This window comes from Oncorhynchus mykiss, chromosome 6 (genome assembly GCF_013265735.2).
Source record: "Oncorhynchus mykiss isolate Arlee chromosome 6, USDA_OmykA_1.1, whole genome shotgun sequence".
NCBI classification, from domain to species: Eukaryota; Metazoa; Chordata; class Actinopteri; order Salmoniformes; family Salmonidae; genus Oncorhynchus; species Oncorhynchus mykiss.
The window spans coordinates 29597799-29616310 of NC_048570.1; the positions used below are offsets into that span (position 1 = coordinate 29597799).

The window sequence follows — 18512 nt, forward strand, 5'->3', positions numbered from 1 at the left end:
CATAGCTGATTCAAATTATCAAAGCTTGATGATTAGTTTATTATTTAAATCAGCTGTATAGTGCTAGGGCAAAGACCAAAACGGGCACTCGAGGACCGAGTTTGAGAAACCTTGCCCTAACCATGTTAAATGTAAGCTTAAATGGGATAGAGACGTCCCAAGGACCACGAATAGCACGGACCTTTTTCTCAGTCCGAGCTCATTTTTCCCCGAGTTCCAAGTTTTCGAGAACGCTCGGAAGTCAGAGATTTCCGAGTTCCCAGGTGTTATAAACGCGGCATAAATATCAGATGTCGCAATTTGATGATGTACAACTAATTTCTTATTGGTTGTTTTAGGGAGAAATGGGCGGGTCTTTAGTTTGGGCACGCTGGAGGAGTTAGCAATGTTAACTTATGGTGATGGCGTCGGGTAAGTGAATTCACCATAATAGAGATTTAACCATAATCAATCATAATCTCAAACAATAATGAATATGTTAAAACATTGGAAGTGTAACATATATAGTGAAAACATTGGCTTACAAGCTTGTTGGCATTGAATGAGTTTTATGAAGAAATGAAATAGCTGGCTAGCTAGCTAACATTGGCTAGTTTGTGCTAATCACTAGCTAACTAGAAATTAGTAACGTTGGCGTAGTACTAATCACTGATATAAAATGAATGCATGAGAAAAGGCATAAGTTAGTTATTGTCATAACAACCATAGCCACCGGTCAAGCTAACTTCTGTGTTTGTCTGCAGAGGATGAAGTCAGTCTTCTGGTCATTGTTGTGGATGTCAATCCCATATGGTGGGGTCAGCAAGCTAATCGAGAACCTCAGGTATTTAACTATTATTAATTGTGCAATTGTCTACAGAGTTAGCCTCTATTTCAAAGAATATATTAGACTGAGATATGCATGATTTGTCTTTCTCCTCTCTTAGTTCACCTTGTCCAAGTGTCTGGATGCAGTCATGGTGATGGGAAACTCCCACCTGGTCATGACTAGGACCAACAAGCTGGCGATAATTGCCAGCCACTGTCAGGAAAGGTATTCAAACTTGTCACTTGTCAGTAGATACACAGAATACTTATAAATGTTGGTTTCTGTCCGGTGATTTTATGTTCCAATCTAATTACAAATCTCTTCCTTCCTTGTCATATGCTGCAGTCATTTTCTGTATCCTTGTAAGCTCTGGAAATCTGGAGATGGTCACGGGGATGACAATGCATCAACAAGTGGGGATGGCAAGTATGAGCTATTGTCAGTTGCCAATGACTTCATTGCAGAAGAGATCAAGAATCTCATGTCAAGAAGTAAGTGCAGAATAATTTCCTTGTGCATTGCCAAAAAAATAACAAAGTTAGCAGTGTTTGTCAACTCCCTTTGTGTACTCTTATAAAATCCTCACTTTTGTTATGTGTTTCAGCTGAAGTGAAGGGAAACCAGACAGACACACTATTGGCGGGATCACTTGCTAAAGCTCTCTGCTGTATCCTTTCCATTAAAATGCATAGTCATTACAATGCATTTACATTAGAACAGCAGCATAATCACCATCTTGGAGCAGATATTAATCAATTTCCCTGAAATTATTTTGGGCAAGGCTGCACATCAGTCTCTGGAACCCTTTCCTGACAACTTAAGGTCAGCAGTTTCTGCGCATATGCGGGATTCTCAGCTTTACTCGTTCAGCTGCCCAGAGTATAGGCTGCTCTGGCGAAGGGTGCTCATTTAATAAAGTTAGGTCATAGCTGAATCAATGTCTGCAAGATCACATAATGACAGTAGTCAATAACAGAACCAAATATAATAGCATAGTTTAACGTTACTGTAAGAAAATAAAAATAAATAATTTATGAGATTTTAGGATGATTGTGCTGCTGGTCCCATTTTTCTCTCGTGCGGTCAAAACCCAACAACATGCGCTACTAGGCAAAATATGTGCTTTGATTGAAACAAAACACAGGTATGCTACTTTAACACCATCTGTTCTAAATTTAGTCACCGTACATAATTCAAAACAACCCTGTAGGCTACTTTGGAACAACACTGTTGATAACTCAAGAACATCTAAATATATATCCCCATGAAACTGATTGACGTTTCACACTTACATTTTTTATTTAATACGACCATTCGCACTATCATAAGGGGGAAAATATCATAAATGTTTGTTTGTGCCTCCCGGGTGGCGCAGTGGTTAAGGGCGCTGTACTGCAGCGCCAGCTGTGTCATCAGAGTCCCTGGGTTCGCGCCCAGGCTCTGTCGTAACCGGCCGCGACCGGGAGGTCCGTGGGGCGACGCACAATTGGCCTAGCGTCGCCCGGGTTAGGGAGGGCTTGGTCGGTAGGGGTGTCCTTGTCTCATCACGCACCAGCCTGTGGCGGGCTGGGCGCAGTGTGCGGTAACCAAGGTGGCCAGGTGCACAGGGTTTCCTCCGGCGCATTGGTGCGGCTGGCTTCCGGGTTGGATGCGTGCTGTGTTAAGAAGCAGTGCGGCTTGGTTGGGTTGTGTATCGGAGGACGCATGACTTTCAACCTTCGTCTCTTGTAGCTGTAGTTGTAGTTGTAGCGATGAGACAAGATAGTAGCTACTACAACAATTGGATACCATGAAATTGGGGAGAAAAAGGGGTAAAATTCAAACAAAAAATAATAATAAAAAATAATAATAATAAATAAATGTTTGTTTGTTTTTGTCTTACAGTAACGTTATGCTATTATATTCAGTTCTGTTGTGCAGAATACTGTCATTATGTGATCTTGCAGACATTGATTCAGCTTTAATCCAACTTTATTAAATAAGCACCATTTGCCAGAGTCACCTGTTCTCTGGGAAGCCGAATGAGTAGAGCAGAAACTGCGTGAAGTAGAGAATCACGCACATGCGCAGAAGCTTCAGACCTTTAGTTGTCAGGAAGAGGGTTCTAGAGAACTTTGATGCGCAGCCACTGAATTGTTTTTAAATGGCTGGTTTTTGTTGGTGTTTTGTCGATTTGTAAATTATAAATAAAATTCCCCTCATCAAATTTGAGCTGGATGCTTGTATGTTTCTTTTACTTTCAATATTCAGATATCCATAGAGTTGCAAAGGAGCTGGAAGGTATTCAGAGCATTTCAATTGCTAGGTTAATAAAGTGTTAATAAATTCCATCAGATTCAATCTTACAATTTTGTAATGGTCATTATACCAGTCATGGTTTTCAGTCATGTTTCCCTGCTTTTTTTCAGCCGGACAAGAAATGAAGTCAAGGATATTGGTAAGACCTCACTGGAGTCAGTTTCACAAGGGTAGCTTACTCTTTTGGTGAGTGTGGTTTGAATATTTGTTTTGTGTTTTTGCGAAATAGGTCGTTAAAGCAGCAGAAGACTGTGCCTTGCAATACATGAACTTCATGAATGTGATCTTCGCTGCTCAGAAGCAGGTAAAATTACTTTCTTCTCAGCTTTCGCTTTCTTTAGCATATGTTTAATAAAGAAACTGTGTCTCTATTTTGTCTTGTCTTGTTACAGAGTATCCTAATAGACGCCTGTGTGTTGGACTCGGACTCAGGTCTCCTCCAGCAGGCAAGTTTTGATTGCTTTATCATATAGATGTGCACAAACATTTTCAGTAGGTTCACCATTTTTTACTGTATTTGTCTTAACAGGCCTGTGACATAACTGGAGGATTGTACTTGAAGATACCACAGAAGATTGCCTTGGCACAATATCTTCTGGTGAGGATAAAAATGATAGAGATAAAGATTGATTAGCTTTTATGTCTTATGTTTTGTGTGACATTGGTTACATTCTCTTTTACCTGTAGTGGGTATTCCTGCCAGACTCCGACCAACGCTCCCAACTGGTGCTGCCACCTCCTGTACATGTGGATTACAGAGCAGCATGCTTTTGCCACAGAAACCTCATTGAGATTGGTTATGTCTGCTCAGTGTGTTTGTCAAGTGAGTTATATTTTGTTTTCTCATTGTATAAAAGTTGTATAATGATTGAATTTCTAATGAACAAACCCTATTCTCTTGAAGTATTCTGCAACTTCAGTCCCATCTGCACAACGTGCGAGTGAGTATTACAGACCTTTACTCTTGTTGTAATAGACATTAGGGGAAGTAGGAACAGGTGGTAATTATTTTTGTTTCTGTGCAAATGTGTTTAGTCATCTTCAAATGCCTTTTCCCTGTAGGACTGCCTTCAAAATTCCATTGCCCCAGGTGGTGAAGTCAAAGAAGAAGAAACTCAAGCCATCAACGTGACATGCAAATGAACACTGTACATGGACCTTTGTTATTGGAACGTTTTTTTTAAAAGATTACCACGGTTTTCTTTTGGTAAGGTATTACTGTATTATCACCCTCCTTGGTAAACCGCAGGTTATGTCAAGAGGAAATATTGGTTTAGGCCAGGGATGGCCACTAATACAAGGAGGGCTTGTGTGGGTGCAGGTTTTTGTTTCAGGCAAGCAGTAACACACCTGATTGAACTAATCAAAATAACAAAGGAACAAAAGCCTGCACAACACCACTACAACAGAGTTGGCCACCATAATGCTAATGCTTGATTCGTGACATGTTTGATTTGGATACAATGATACCCGAGTTTCCCACTCAGACAGTATCAGAATAAACCAACGGGAAGCTCTACACAAATAACCTAGGTACATTTTTACTCTGAGGTTCCGAGTTTCCGTCATGAATCCACCATATGGCTCTCGGTTTATGATCACAAAAAAGATAATGGCTCCAATTTTTTTTTATTTTATGTCACATTTCACCATTTTTTACATGCATGTTTTTGATACTTTTAAATACAGAATTTGTTAATCAATAAATCTGGCCTAATATTACTTAATATGAATTCCTATACATTTTTGCATCCACTCATACCAACATTCTGAATTGTTTTTTTTTTTTTTACAATACCCTCTTACCATTTGTAAAGTGAAAACTAATTCCATAAAGATTAAATAAAATGTTTTTCCTAGTGTCAATGGTCGTCACTAGTTACCACGGTGGTCATCAGGCAGGCAGCTGATTATTACCCCTTAATACCATGGTACGATCATGGTTTTTCGGTCACTATCCTTGGCAGGAAAATACCATGGTATTTCCTGACATGGTCATTTTTTCCCCATTGTACTGCCATGGCAGGAAAATATCATGGTATTTGCACCAGTACCTTGGTGTGTGTATATATACAAAAGTATGTGGACACCGCTTCAAATTATTTCAGCCACACCTGTAAATGACAGGTGTATAAAATCGAACACACAGCCATGCAATCTCCAAAGCCAAACATTGGCAGTAGAATGGCCTTACTGAAGAGCTCAGTGACTTTAAACGTGGCACCATTATGGGATGCCACCTTTCAAACAAGTCAGATTTCTGCTCTGCTAGAGCTGAGCCAGTCAACTGTAAATGATGTTATTGTGGAAACATCCAGGGTCAGCAATGGCTCAGCCATGAAGTGGTAGGCCACACAAGCTCACAGAGCGGGAACACCAAGTACTGAAGTGAGTAAAAATTGTCAACATGTTCTACTGAGTTCCAAACTGCCTCTGGAAGCAACATCAGCACAAGAACTGTTAGTCCAGAGCTTCATGAAATGGGCTTCCATGGCCGAATAGCCTCACATAAGCCTAAGATCACCATGCTCAAAGCATTGGCTGGAGTGGTATAAAGCTCACTGCCATTGGACACTGGAAACTTGTTATCTGAAGTGATGATTCACGCTTCACCATCTGGCAGTCCGACGGACAAATCTGGGTTTAATGGATGCCAGGAGAACCCTACCTGCCCCGATGCTTAGGGCCAACTGTAAAGTTTAGTGGAGGAGGAATAATGGTCTGGGGCTGTTTTTCATGGTTCGGGCTAGGCCCATTAGTTCCAGTGAAGGGAAATCTTAAAGCTATGATATTCTAGATGATTATTTGCTTCCAACTTTGGAAAAGTTGCAAAGGGCAATCCCCAAACTGTTGCCACAAAGTTCCCCCCTGTCCAATACATTTTTTTTCACAGCAAGAGAGGAGTTGCCAGAACTATACAATACACCCTTTTCCATTATCGAGCCAATGAATATCATAGTAACGATGTTAGAAGCAACATTCGGGTTTCCTCTAAATAATAATTGTTGCAAGCTATGACATAATTAACCAATTTAAATAGGTTGCAAGAGAAAAGACAATTCATCCATATTAAACTGACTAGATCATTTTCCATCAATGGATGTCGATTTAACTTGTTTGACTGCTATGATTAAGCATTAAGGCACAAGGGGGTAGGGTATATAGCCAATATACCACGGGCTGTTCTTAAACACGTCGCAACCCGGAGTGCCTGGATACAGCTATATTGTGGCCATATACCATAAACCCCTGGGGTGCCTTATTGCTATTATAAACTGGTTACCAATGTAATTTGAACAGTAAAAAGTAAATGTTTCGTCATACGTGTGGTATATGGTCTATTATACCACAGCTTTCAGGGTTCGAACCATGTTTATAATTGTAAATAAATCCCCTATGTGCATGTTTATTTTTATTATACCCTTATTTTACCAGGTACGTTGACTGAGAACACATTCTCATTTACAGTATAGATCTGTGGAGGGGGGGGGTGAATGAGCCATTTGTAATCATGTGCATAACTATTGATAAATCAGACAGGAGAGTTAGAATGGGCTGTGCGGCCCCCCAAAGAAATGCCACCCCACACCATGACTGACCCACCGCCAAACAGGTCATGCTGGAGGATGCTGCAGGCAGCAGAACGTTCTCCACGGCATCTCCAGACTCTGTCACGTCTGTCACGTGCTCAGTGTGAACCTGCTTTCATCTGTGAAGAGCACAGGGAGCCAGTGGCGAATTTGCCAATCTTGGTGTTCTCTGGCAAATGAAAAACGTCCTGCACGGTGTTGGGCTGTAAGCACAACCCCAACCTGTGGACGTCGGGCCCTCATACCACCCTCATGGAGTCTGTTTCTGACCGTTTGAGCAGACACATGCACATTTGTGGCCTGCTGGAGGTCATTTTGCAGGGCTCTGGCAGTGCTCCTCCTTGCACAAAGGCGGAAGTAGCGGTCCTGCTGCTGGGTTGTTGCCCTCCTATGGCCTCCTCCACGTCTCCTGATGTACTGGCCTGTCTCCTGGTAGCGCCTCCATAATCTGGACACTACGCTGACAGACACAGCAAACCTTCTTGCCACAACTCGCATTGATGTGCCATCCTGGATGAGCTGCACTACCTGAGCCACTTGTGTGGGTTGTAGACTCCGTCTCATGCTACCACTAGAGTGAAAGCACCACCAGCATTCAAAAGTGACCAAAACATCAGCCAGGAAGCATAGGAACTGAGAAGTGGTCTGTGGTTACCACCTGCAGAACCACTCCTTTATTGGGGTTGTCTTGCTAATTGCCTATAATTTTCACCTGTTGTCTATTCCATTTGCACAACAGCATGAAACATTTGTCAATCAGTGTTGCTTCCTAAGTGGACAGTTTGATTTCACAGAAGTGTGATTGACTTGGAGTTACATTGTGTTGTTTAAGTGTTCCCTTTATTCTTTTGAGCAGTGTATATTTTTTAAGAGAAATTCCATGGCGGCCGCGGTGCAACTTAGAAATAGCCCAAATACCCGCAACCAATACATTTAAACCGGCGACATCGTTTTCCAATTTTGCAATAAAACTGCGAACATGGCAACACTGAACGCGAGAGCCACTCAGTGAGAGTGCGTGAAGCAACCACTAGAGCGAGCGGCTCCCTCTGTGGGCGGACAAGCACAACACCCCATGACTTTAAATACTGTAAATGATCGATCACAAAATCCCAAAGATTACGCGACCATATATCTCACATTGTCCAACATTTCAGTTTGGAAACACAGGGAACCCAAACATGAGCAAAAAACTGTACTATTAACACAGAAAGTATTACCCATTTTTCACAGCAACTAGTTCCCTTTTTCTTAGATGTTACAGACAAACTAGGACCAACAATAGTAGCATGCCTCTGACTTCATCAGAATCTTACCCATACTGGTATATAAATCCATCAATATAATACCATCCAACCTCGTTTGACCTTTGGAGGTTTGTTAATTTAATATATTATACTGCCATTGTACTATGTTAACGCACAAGTAATAAAGATGATACCATATTATAATTTTGGGTGCCATTTATCATACTTGTGCGTTATCCTGGTAGAATGTATAATGCAGGTTAAAACCATTGTATTTTCATGATCCACATCTATACCATGGTATTATTTAGGTGCATGGCAGTACCATAGTACCAACAAACTTCAAGGCTAAAACCATGTTACATTTACATGATTCAGACTATACCATTGTATAAGGGACGGCAGGTAGCCTAGTGTTTAAAGCGTTGGGCCAGTAGCCGAAATCCCGAAGCTGACAGGGTCGTTCTGCCCCTGAACAAGGGGCACTGTTCCTAGGCCGTCATTGTAAATAAGGATTTGTTCTTATCTGACTTGCCTAGTTAAATAAAGGTACAAATACCATGGTAAAAACACGTCCGTTCTTTATAGCTCTATCGGAGGTCTTTTTCGAAAGCACCAAAACCGTGATATATGATAGGTAAATTGTGACTGATCTAACAAATCGTTTACGATATTGCCAATTTTGACTTTGTGGCTGTGGTAACTAGTGGAAACCAAAATGCCGCGTTCAAAATAACTCGGAAATCTCTGACTTCAGTGCGTTCAAGACAACAACAAAAACGAGCTATGACTGCGAAACATTGTTCATTCAACTCGGAATTCCAAGTCAGAAACGAATCTTCCAAGAGCGCCAACTTGCCAACCTTCAGATCACTGACGTCATGGCTTGACCTCGTTTTTTTCCCGAGTTCCCGGATAGATTGAAAACACCAAGACCAAGCAAATCAAACCTCCTCCGTGAAACAAGTACTTCCGGGTCACGGATTTCTGGAATCCTTCAGAATAAGAGTCACGTCCTGTATATTAATAATTAGGGTGAAAATTATGGAAAGGTACAGAATTAGCGATATATTTTAAACTAGTTATCATACAAAGAATAATCAAAGTATTTTATGAGATACTATGTAAAAAAAAAAATCTGAAGGAGTGTTATGGTAATGAGAAACGTCAGACACGTTTTACTGCAATAATACATGTACATACTACTTCAATCAATCACCTCACCAAACCTACATGTACATATCAGCACCAACTTCCTCGTACTGCCATACAGTGACTCGGTATCGGTTCTCCTTGTATATACCCTCGTTATTGTTATGTTATTGTGGTACTATTTTCTTTGTATCTGTTTGTTAGTTTTCTTGCTACTGCCATGGTTAAAACTGATTTCATGACAATCACCTAGGTGCCAATACGATATGCATTGCGATTCTCTAAATTCTATATCTATTGTGATTCGATACTGTGATTTTATTGCGATTCGTGTTTCATACATATTGCCCACCACATGTAGAAGGACGAGAAGGAGTTTTGATCAGTCATAGAAATAAAGGGTCTGAAAAAAGAAGATTGACAACAAAGTATGAAGGGAAAATAGTAGTGTTTTGGTGCAGGTATAGTAAGCTAGCGCAAAAATATGACAAGTTATTTTATATTACCAGGAATTAAGATTGCTTTGCTGAACAAGAATGCATTTAGCTAAAGAATATATTTTATTGAACTGTCAGACATGACCTCTGAATTAGTCGGAGAAGAATCAGTGGTTATGCTTGATCAACTGGCATCATATTAGTTATTTTATTAATCATTTACTGGTCATTTTTATTATGATCATTTTGATCTAGCTACATGCTGATTGTTATATTAACTGCAACTATGCTAAGTAAAACATGTATTTCTATCTGTGTTTGTATTTACATCCTGCCTATGTTTGTCTATGAGTTGTTCAAAGTATTTAAACAATTATGCAATGACTTTGACCTGTGTTTGCTATGTCACAAAGTGGGAGTAAAAGAGAGCTGAAATATGGCAGCAGAGCAGCAACGCTGGATCTGAGGCGCTCATACAGAGTTTCTATGCAACGATGTGTGTGGTTATTATGGCAAACCCCCTCCCCTGACCATTGTCTATCTAACATCACCAATATCTTCCTTAGCAATGTTAAGGACTCATCTACTATTGTGATTCAACTTAGTTTACAATTGCTTTTAATTTAGAATTTAACATTGACAAGTCTTTAAACTGGGTCACCCCCCACATACTGAGACTGCCATTTCCTGATGAGAGGGCTGAGGTTGTCAGTGATCCCTTTCTGCCTGCTATAACAGGTGACTGAGATATGTGGTTGTCTCACCTAGCTATCTTAAGATCATGTAAGTTGCTCTGGATAAGAGTGTCTGCTAAATGACTAATTGTAATGTAACAGAAGACAGTGTTCCTTTATTTGGATAAAACATGGCACCAGAGACACATAAATGTCAGTATGAAGAAAGCCAAATGATTAAATTAGTTTGACTAAAACATTTCCAGACCATTTCAAGTTTCTCCTGTGTACTAACTGTGTGACACTCACAATTGTCAGCCATTATTGAGATGGATGCCAAGCGAGCACAACAGGACAAGTTTACATGCGTATGGAAGTGCAGTCAGAATGTCTTCCAGGCTCTCTCCACCTCCAATAGTGAGCCAGCAAATGCTGACAACTTCCTGTCTGGCCTGATTTACCCACCCCGGCTTCACTCTAACATGCAATATGTGATCTACTTGGGCCTCCCTCACAGCCTCATGGCAGGAGAGTTTGGCTACTACTTCACCAATTTGGTGAGATAAGGGTATGTACATGCATCACTTGTTGATTGTACATAGTCTTCGTGCTGAGATTACGACAGTCCTTTTTGGTAATTTTCTCATTTTGTCCTCAATTTAACATTGCGCAGTGGCCTTCATTGAGAAGCTGGATGGGCCAGCACTCAATCTTATCCCAGAGGAGTTCTATTCTGGGTCGCCGTGCTCCCTCCAAGAGGGGAAGTGAGAGGCAAAAGATGGCCCAAGGGCAGACAGAAGAAGGTGGACCAAGGAATGAACTCCCTCAAAGAGCAGCTACAGCCGTAGGTACAGTCAGTCCAGGCACAGGTAGGGTGAGGTAACAACCCAGTCTGCTCTGGCACAAGAACAAATTAAAACCCAGTCAGAGTTTTTGCAAAGCTATTCTGTCTCTACTCTTGCACAGGCAGATGATGTCAAAGACCAGTCAGTGCTATTTTTAGAGGGTCAAGAGTCCAACAACAACACTTGTCTAACGGAGACAGAGTGTTAGCCATATTAAGACTGGGGTACAGTGATCAACCCCTTGACCCTGGTTCTTAATGCTTGTGTGAGCTTTGTGGAGTAAATATTGGTGAGTTACATGTGATTGACAACAATAAGTATTTCTGTAGGACTATAGGAAGCAGCTTAATTGATAACAGAGTCACCAAATAATGGCACAATTTTTTAGTTTGGTGGGATCCTCAAAGACAAACAGACCTCAACATTCCTTGATGCCAACTTTGGACATAAAATGCACAACCTGATGGCAAGTGCTGATCTTGGAACCATTGTTACCACAGGCAATTATTTCTGCTATTTGGTTTCACAGATCACAAAGAGCAGTCGTCAATGTTTACATTCTTGACCACGTTTTTAGGTTCTCTTATTCTTTTGCACAAGTCACTTTCCTAATTACGAGATATGTGCTCTTATATGCTGTCAGAAAAAAAGCTATGTCTCGGACCCTGACGTTTGTCGAATATCAGGACAGTAGGAAAGTATTTTTGTAATAACTGAGCACTTACTGGGGTAGTGAGCAGACTTACTGTTGATTGCTGCTATCCTATTTCTTAGGTTTATCTTCACTTAGTATTCTAAGTGCCTATGCAAACAATGTGATAAAATAGTAATGAAGATTGTGAATAAAATGTGAAACCATTCCATGATAAACCCTGTAAATAAGAGGTCAAAGCAAAATCATTTATTCAATGGTTTGTGATTATGGTTTACATGTTACTTTCCAATATAAGACTTAGACTATGTTAAAGGTACAGTTAAAATCCCTTGCATATACCTGCTCTTGTAAAGGATTAAAGCTGATTGTATTCCATGTAATCACTGTTGTGGAGTACACTGTTTACATGTTTCAAATAAAGTTACCAAAGATAATGAAGAAATTAGTGGATGTACAGCAGAACATCTAATTATATAAAAAAATGTATAAGGAAAGTGGACATTATTTTATTTTTGTAGTCTGTATCTGAGTTCTTCCGGTTGTCTTGAGTATCAGGTTGAGCTGTAAAGCCAAGCTGCATTGCTTAATTAACCTTACAAAAAAACTGATTTTCTTCCAAATGCATATTGATATTATAGCCATTTTAGCTCTGGCTTCTGTCTTGCAGTGAAAACCTAGTCATTTAACATGTTTGTGACACATAGAAACAGGAAAGAATGCACCATTTACCATGGCAGAGGTGAAAAGGGCAATAGGAAAGGCTGGATTAACTTCGCATGGGAAAGATGAGGTGTGCTATGTTATGTTGGCCCATCTTAGTGATGAAGCACTGGATAAGGTATTGGTGTTGTACAACAGAGTGTGGGAGGAGGGGAAACTACCAGGCAGCTGGAAGGAGGCATTAGTGGAACCAATCCGGAAGGACCCAACGAGGCCAAAAAGCTATCGGCCAATAACCTTAACATCACATGTATGTAAGATTATGTAGCGTATGATAACGGAGAGGCTAACTTACTTCCTGGAGAGCAGGGGGTTAATATCGCCACATCAGAGCGGATTCAGGAAGGGAAAGGGAACAATGGACCCAGAAGCAGAGGTCAGGAAGGCTCAGGTGAACAAGGAGACTGTTGTAACTGTATTTTTTGATGTGGAGAAGGCATACGATATGATGTGGAAGGAGGGGTTGTTAATCAAGCATGATATTATGGGGGTAGGAGGAAGAACGTACAACTGGATAAAGGATTTCCTGTTTGGAAGGTCTATCCAGGTGAGGGTGGGGAAGTCTATCTCAGGCAGCTACATGGTGGATAATGGTACACCACAGTGGAGTGTTGTTCTCAATCATGATCAATGATGTTTACTCTCAGGTACAGCCGGATATTGGGAGGTTGTTATTTGCAGATGATGGGGCCTCATGGAAGAGAGGAAGAAATGTGCCATACATAGTCAGGAAGGTACAGGAAGCAATTGATGAGGTAAAGTGGTGGGCAGTAATGTGGGGATTCAGGTTCTCTGTAGAGAAAACTCAGACAGTGTTCTTTACCAGGAGGAAGGTGTGAGATGAGGAATGCTTGAGGTTATATGGGAGAAACTTGGAGAGGGTGGAGGCCTTCAGGTTCCTTGGGGTATCCTTTGATACTAGAATGCCCTGGGCAGAACACATTGAGAGAGTGGTGGGAAAGTGTAAGAAGGTACTAAATGTGATGCACTGTCTGACAAGGAAGGAGTGGGGGGCTGGGCGTGCCTCATTGAAGACCATATATGTTGCATTTATCCAATCTGTAGTAGACTATGGAAGTATAGCGTATGGTTCGGCAGCCCGGACATCATTGGAATTTGTAGTGTGGCGTTTCAGAAGTCCCCAGTGGCTGCACTACAGGTGGAGATGGGGGAAATGCCATTGCATATTAGGAGACAGCAGCTGGCAATTAGTTATTGGGTCAGCCTACAGAGACATGGTTATCTCAGGGATTTTACAGGCATTTTACAGGCATGCTGGGAACATGAGCAAAGACAGAACACAAGCTTTGGGTGGGTGGGTAATTCCCAGGTGAAGGAGATGGAGCTGTATGGAAGGGAGTTTAGTCCAACGGTATCTATCCCTGTGAATCCACCATGGCTACTCCCACCTCCAGTAGTAGTTCTAGAAGTGTTGGAGAGAATACAGAAAGATAAAGAGGCTGTTGTCCATCTGATTTGTTTAAGAGAATTCTTGATACTGTGTATCAGAATTTTGTGGCCATATACACAGATGGTTCAAAAGATCCAAGGACAAGACGTACTGGGTCAGCATGTGTAGTGCAGGAATGTGGGATGAGAGTCAGGAAACGTATTACAGATCATCTGGCTGTATATACGGCTGAGATGATGGCCATACTGTTGGCCTTGCAGTGGTTGGAGTAAGTTAAGGTACAAACCCATGGCAGGAGTAAACAAATGGGTATACAGTTAATATTTACATGGGTCCCAGCTCATGTGGGAGTGGAAGGGAACGAGGCAGTTGATGTACTGGCTAAACATGCACTAAGTAGTGGGGATGTTGATGTGTTAGTTTCAATGAGCAAGGCAGAGGCAAAAAGCAAGATATGGAAAGTGATGGTGGAGAAATTTATTTTTCTAGGGCTGGCAATGCTTTCCACCTGGCGACCCCTACCCGGTCAACAGCCTTGCACTCCCCACAGCAACTCACCTAAGCCTCCCCATTTCTCCTTCACCCAAATCCAGATAGCTGATGTTCTGAAAGAGCTGCAAAATCTGGACCCCTACAAATCAGCCGGGCTTGACATCGATCTTCATAATAAGTGGACCAAAGCGCAGCGTGATCTGGGTTCCACATCTTTTTATTACTAAGTGAAACTCACAGCAAAACAAAAACAATAATCTCAAATGAAACATGAAGCAAACAATAGTGCTAACAGGCAACTAAACATAAACAATATCCCATAACCCACAGGTGGAAAAAATGCTACTTACAGTCGTATGAAAAAGTTTGGGCACCCCTGACAATTTCCATGATTTCCGTTTATAAATAATTGGGTGTTTGGATCAGCAATTTATTTTGATCTATCAAATAACTGATGGACACAGTAATATTTCAGTAGTGAAATGAGGTTTATTGGATTAACAGAAACTGTGCTATATGCATCAAAACAAAATTAGACAGGTGCATAAATTTGGGCACCCCGATAGAAAAATCACATCAATATTTAGTAGAGCCTCCTTTTGCTAAAATAACCGTCTCTAGACTCTTCTCATAGCCTCTAATGAGTGTCTGGATTCTGGATGAAGGTATTTTGGACCATTCCTCCTTACAAAACATCTCCAGTTCAGTTAGGTTTGATGGTTGCCGAGCATGGACAGCCCGCTTTAAATCATCCCACAGATTCTCAATGATATTCAGGTCTGGGATGGCCATTCCAGAACATTGTACTTGTTCCTCTGCATAAATGCCCGGGTAGATTTTGAGCAGTGTTTTTGGGTCGTTGTCTTGTTGAAATATCCAGCCCCGGCGTAACTTAAACTTTGTGACTCATTCTTCAACATTATTCCCAAGAATCTGCTGATATTGAGTGGAATCAATCAATCAATCAAATCAATCAAATTTATTTTATATAGCCCTTCGTACATCAGCTGATATCTCAAAGTGCTGTACAGAAACCCAGCCTAAAACCCCAAACAGCAAGCAATGCAGGTGAAGAAGCACGAATCCATGCGACCCTCAACTTTAACAAGATTCCCAGTACCGCCACTGGCCACACAGCTCCACAGCATGATGGAACCCCCACCAAATTTTACTGTGGGTAGCAAGTGTTTTTCTTGGAACGCTGTGTTCTTTTGCTGCCATGCGTCCCTTGTTATGACCAAGCACCTCAATCTTTGTTTCATCAGTCCACAGCACCTTATTCCAAAATGAAGCTGGCTTGTCCAAATGTGCGTTTGCATACCTCAAGCGACTTTGTTTTTGGCGTGTGTGCAGAACAGGCTACTTCCGCATCACTCTCCCATACAGCTTCTCCCTGTGCAAAGTGCGCTGAATTGTTGAACGATGCACAGTGACACCATCTGCAGCAAGATGATGTTGTAGGTCTTTGGAGGTGGTCTGTGGGCTGTTTTTGACCGTTCTCACCATCCTTCGCCTCTCCAATATTTTACTTGGCCTGCCACTTCTGGCCTTAACAAGAACTGTGCATGTGGTCATCCATTTCCTCACTACGTTCCTCACAGTGGACACTGACAGCTTTAATCTCTGCGATAGCTTTTTGTAGCCTTCCTCTAAACCATAATGTTGAACACTCTTTGTTTTCAGGTCATTTGAGAGTTGTTTTGAGGCCCCCATGTTGCCACTCTTCAGAGGAGAGTCAAAGAGAACAACAACTTGCAATTGGCCACCTTAAATACCTTTTCTCACGATTGGATGCACTTGTCTATGAAGTTCAAGGCTTAATGAGCTCACCAAACCAATTGTGTGTTCCAATTCATCAGTGCTAAGTAGTTACAGGTATTCAAATCAACAGAATGACAAGGGTGCCAACATTTTTGCATAGCCTATTTTTCACATCTGATTTAATTTCAAACAACTTAATATTGCTACACTAAACATCTTTGTCTGGACAATACCCCAGTACTCAGCTTTTATTAGAAAATTAATGGCATGCCACTGTGATCATTTTCTGTGACGACAGAGTAAATAATTATGCAGCCTCAGAGGGGTGCCCAAACTTTTTCATACGACTGTAAGTATGATCCCCAATTAGAGACAATGATAACCAGCTGCCTCTAATTGGGAATCATACAAATCACCAACATAGAAAATCAAACCTAGGACCCCACATAGAAAATATAAACTAGAACAACCCTCCAGTCATGCCCTAACCTACTCTAGCATAGAAAATACAGGCTTTCTATGGTCAAGTTGTGACAGGGCTAAACAATCTGGACCCTCTCTTTCTACAATTATGTGCCGAAATTGTTGCAACCCCTATCACTAGCCTGTTCAACCTCTCTTTCATATCGTTTGAGATTCCCTAAGATTGGAAAGCTGCCGCGGTCATCCCCCTCTTCAAAGGGGGAGACACTCTAGACCCAAACTGCTACAGACCTATATCTATCCTACCCTGCCTTTCTAAGGTCTTCAAAAGCCAAATTAACAAACAGATTACCGACCATTTCGAATCCCACCGTACCTTCTCCGCTATGCAATCTGGTTTCACAGCTGGTCATGGGTGCACCTCAGCCATGCTCATGGTCCTAAACGACATCATAACCGCCATCGATAAGAGACATTACTGTGCAGCCGTATTCATCGAACTGGCCAAGGATTTCGACTCTGTCAATCACCACAGTCTTATCAGCAGACTCAACAGCCTTGGTTTCTCAAATGATTGCCTCGCCTGGTTCACCAACTACTTCTCTGATAGAGTTCAATGTGTCAAATCGGAGGGCCTGTTGTCTGGACCTCTGGCAGTCTCTATGGGGGTGCCCCAGGGTTCAATTCTCGGGCCGACTCTCTTCTCTGCATACATCAATGATGTCGCTCTTGCTGCTGGTGATTCTCTGATCCACCTCTACGCAGACGACACCATTCTGTAAACTTCTGGCCCTTCTTTGGACACTGTGTTAACTAACCTCCAGACGAGCTTCAATGCCATACAACTCTCCTTCCGTGGCCTCCAACTGCTCTTAAATGCAAGTAAAACTAAATGCATGCTCTTCAACCGATCGCTGCCTGCACCTGCCCGCCCGTCCAGCATCATTACTCTGGATGGCTCCGACTTAAAATATGTGGATAACTACAAATACCTAGGTGTCTGGTTAGACTAAACTATCCTTCCAGACTCACATTAAGCATCTCCAATCCAAAATTAAATCTAGAATTGGCTTCCTATTTCACAACAAAGCATCCTTCACTCATGCTGCTAAACATACCCTTGTAAAACCGATTGTCTTACCGATCCTCGACTTTGGTAATCACTTATAAAATAGCCTCCAACACTCTACTCAGCAAATTGGATGCAGTCTACCACAGTGCCATCCGTTTTGTCAGCAAAGCCCCATAAACTACCCACCACTGCGACCTGTATGCTCTCGTTGGCTGGCCCTCGCTTCATACTCGTTCCCAAACCCACTGGCTCCAGGTCATCTACAAGTCTCTGCTTGGTAAAGCCCCGCCTTATCTCAGCTCACTGGTCACCATAGCAGCACCCACTTGTAGCACGCGCTCCAGCAGGTATATCTCACTGGTCACCCCCAAAGCCAATTCCTAATTTGGCAGCCTTTCCTTCCAGTTCTCTGCTGCTAATGACTGAAACGAACTGCTGAAGCTCGAGACTCATATCTCCCTCACTAGCTTTAAGCACCAGCTATCAGAGCAGCTCACAGATCACTGCACCTGTACATAGTCCATCTGTAAATAGCCCATCCAACTACCTCATCCCCATACTGTATTTATTTATTTATCTTGCTCCTTTGCACGCCAGTATCTCTACTTGCACATTCATCGTCTGCACATCTACCATTCCAGTGTTTACTTGCTATATTGTAATTTCTTCGCCACCATTGCCTATTTATTGCTTTAACTCCCTTATCTTACCTCATTTGTACTCACTGTATATATACTTTTTTTTCTTTTTTTCTCTACTGTATTATTGACTGTATGTTTTGTTTATTCCATGTGTAACTCTCTCTTGTTGTATGTGTCGAAATGCTATGCTTTATCTTGGCCAGGTCGCAGTTGCAAATGAGAACTTGTTCTCAACTTGCCTACCTGGTTAAATAAAGGTGAAATAAAATTTTAAAAAATAAAAATG

At 41.6% G+C, this 18512-nt stretch overlaps 1 protein-coding gene and 1 pseudogene across 1 annotated transcript; both read left to right on the forward strand.

Moving 5' to 3' along the window:
- The first annotated feature begins 259 nt into the window (after positions 1 to 259).
- Positions 260 to 4972, forward strand: gtf2h3 (general transcription factor IIH, polypeptide 3). Its single transcript, XM_021606037.2, has 13 exons — positions 260 to 411; positions 744 to 823; positions 927 to 1033; positions 1154 to 1299; positions 1413 to 1475; positions 3059 to 3088; positions 3217 to 3245; positions 3336 to 3410; positions 3499 to 3552; positions 3636 to 3704; positions 3794 to 3929; positions 4011 to 4047; positions 4169 to 4972. The coding sequence occupies exons 1-13, from the start codon at positions 396 to 398 to the stop codon at positions 4236 to 4238; spliced, it is 912 nt and encodes a 303-aa protein (XP_021461712.1). The 5' UTR covers positions 260 to 395; the 3' UTR covers positions 4239 to 4972.
- Positions 4973 to 9934: 4962 nt separating this feature from the next.
- Positions 9935 to 11761, forward strand: LOC110526542 (annotated as a pseudogene).
- Positions 11762 to 18512: the final 6751 nt, after the last annotated feature.

What these genes read in the sequence shown, in the direction of transcription:
- gtf2h3 (XM_021606037.2), top strand. An exon ending in ACTTGCTAAAGCTCTCTGCT is followed by an intron (nt 1,476 to 3,058) that starts GTATCCTTTCCA and finishes TTCAATATTCAG; the next exon opens with ATATCCATAGAGTTGCAAAG. An exon ending in AGTTGCAAAGGAGCTGGAAG is followed by an intron (nt 3,089 to 3,216) that starts GTATTCAGAGCA and finishes GCTTTTTTTCAG; the next exon opens with CCGGACAAGAAATGAAGTCA.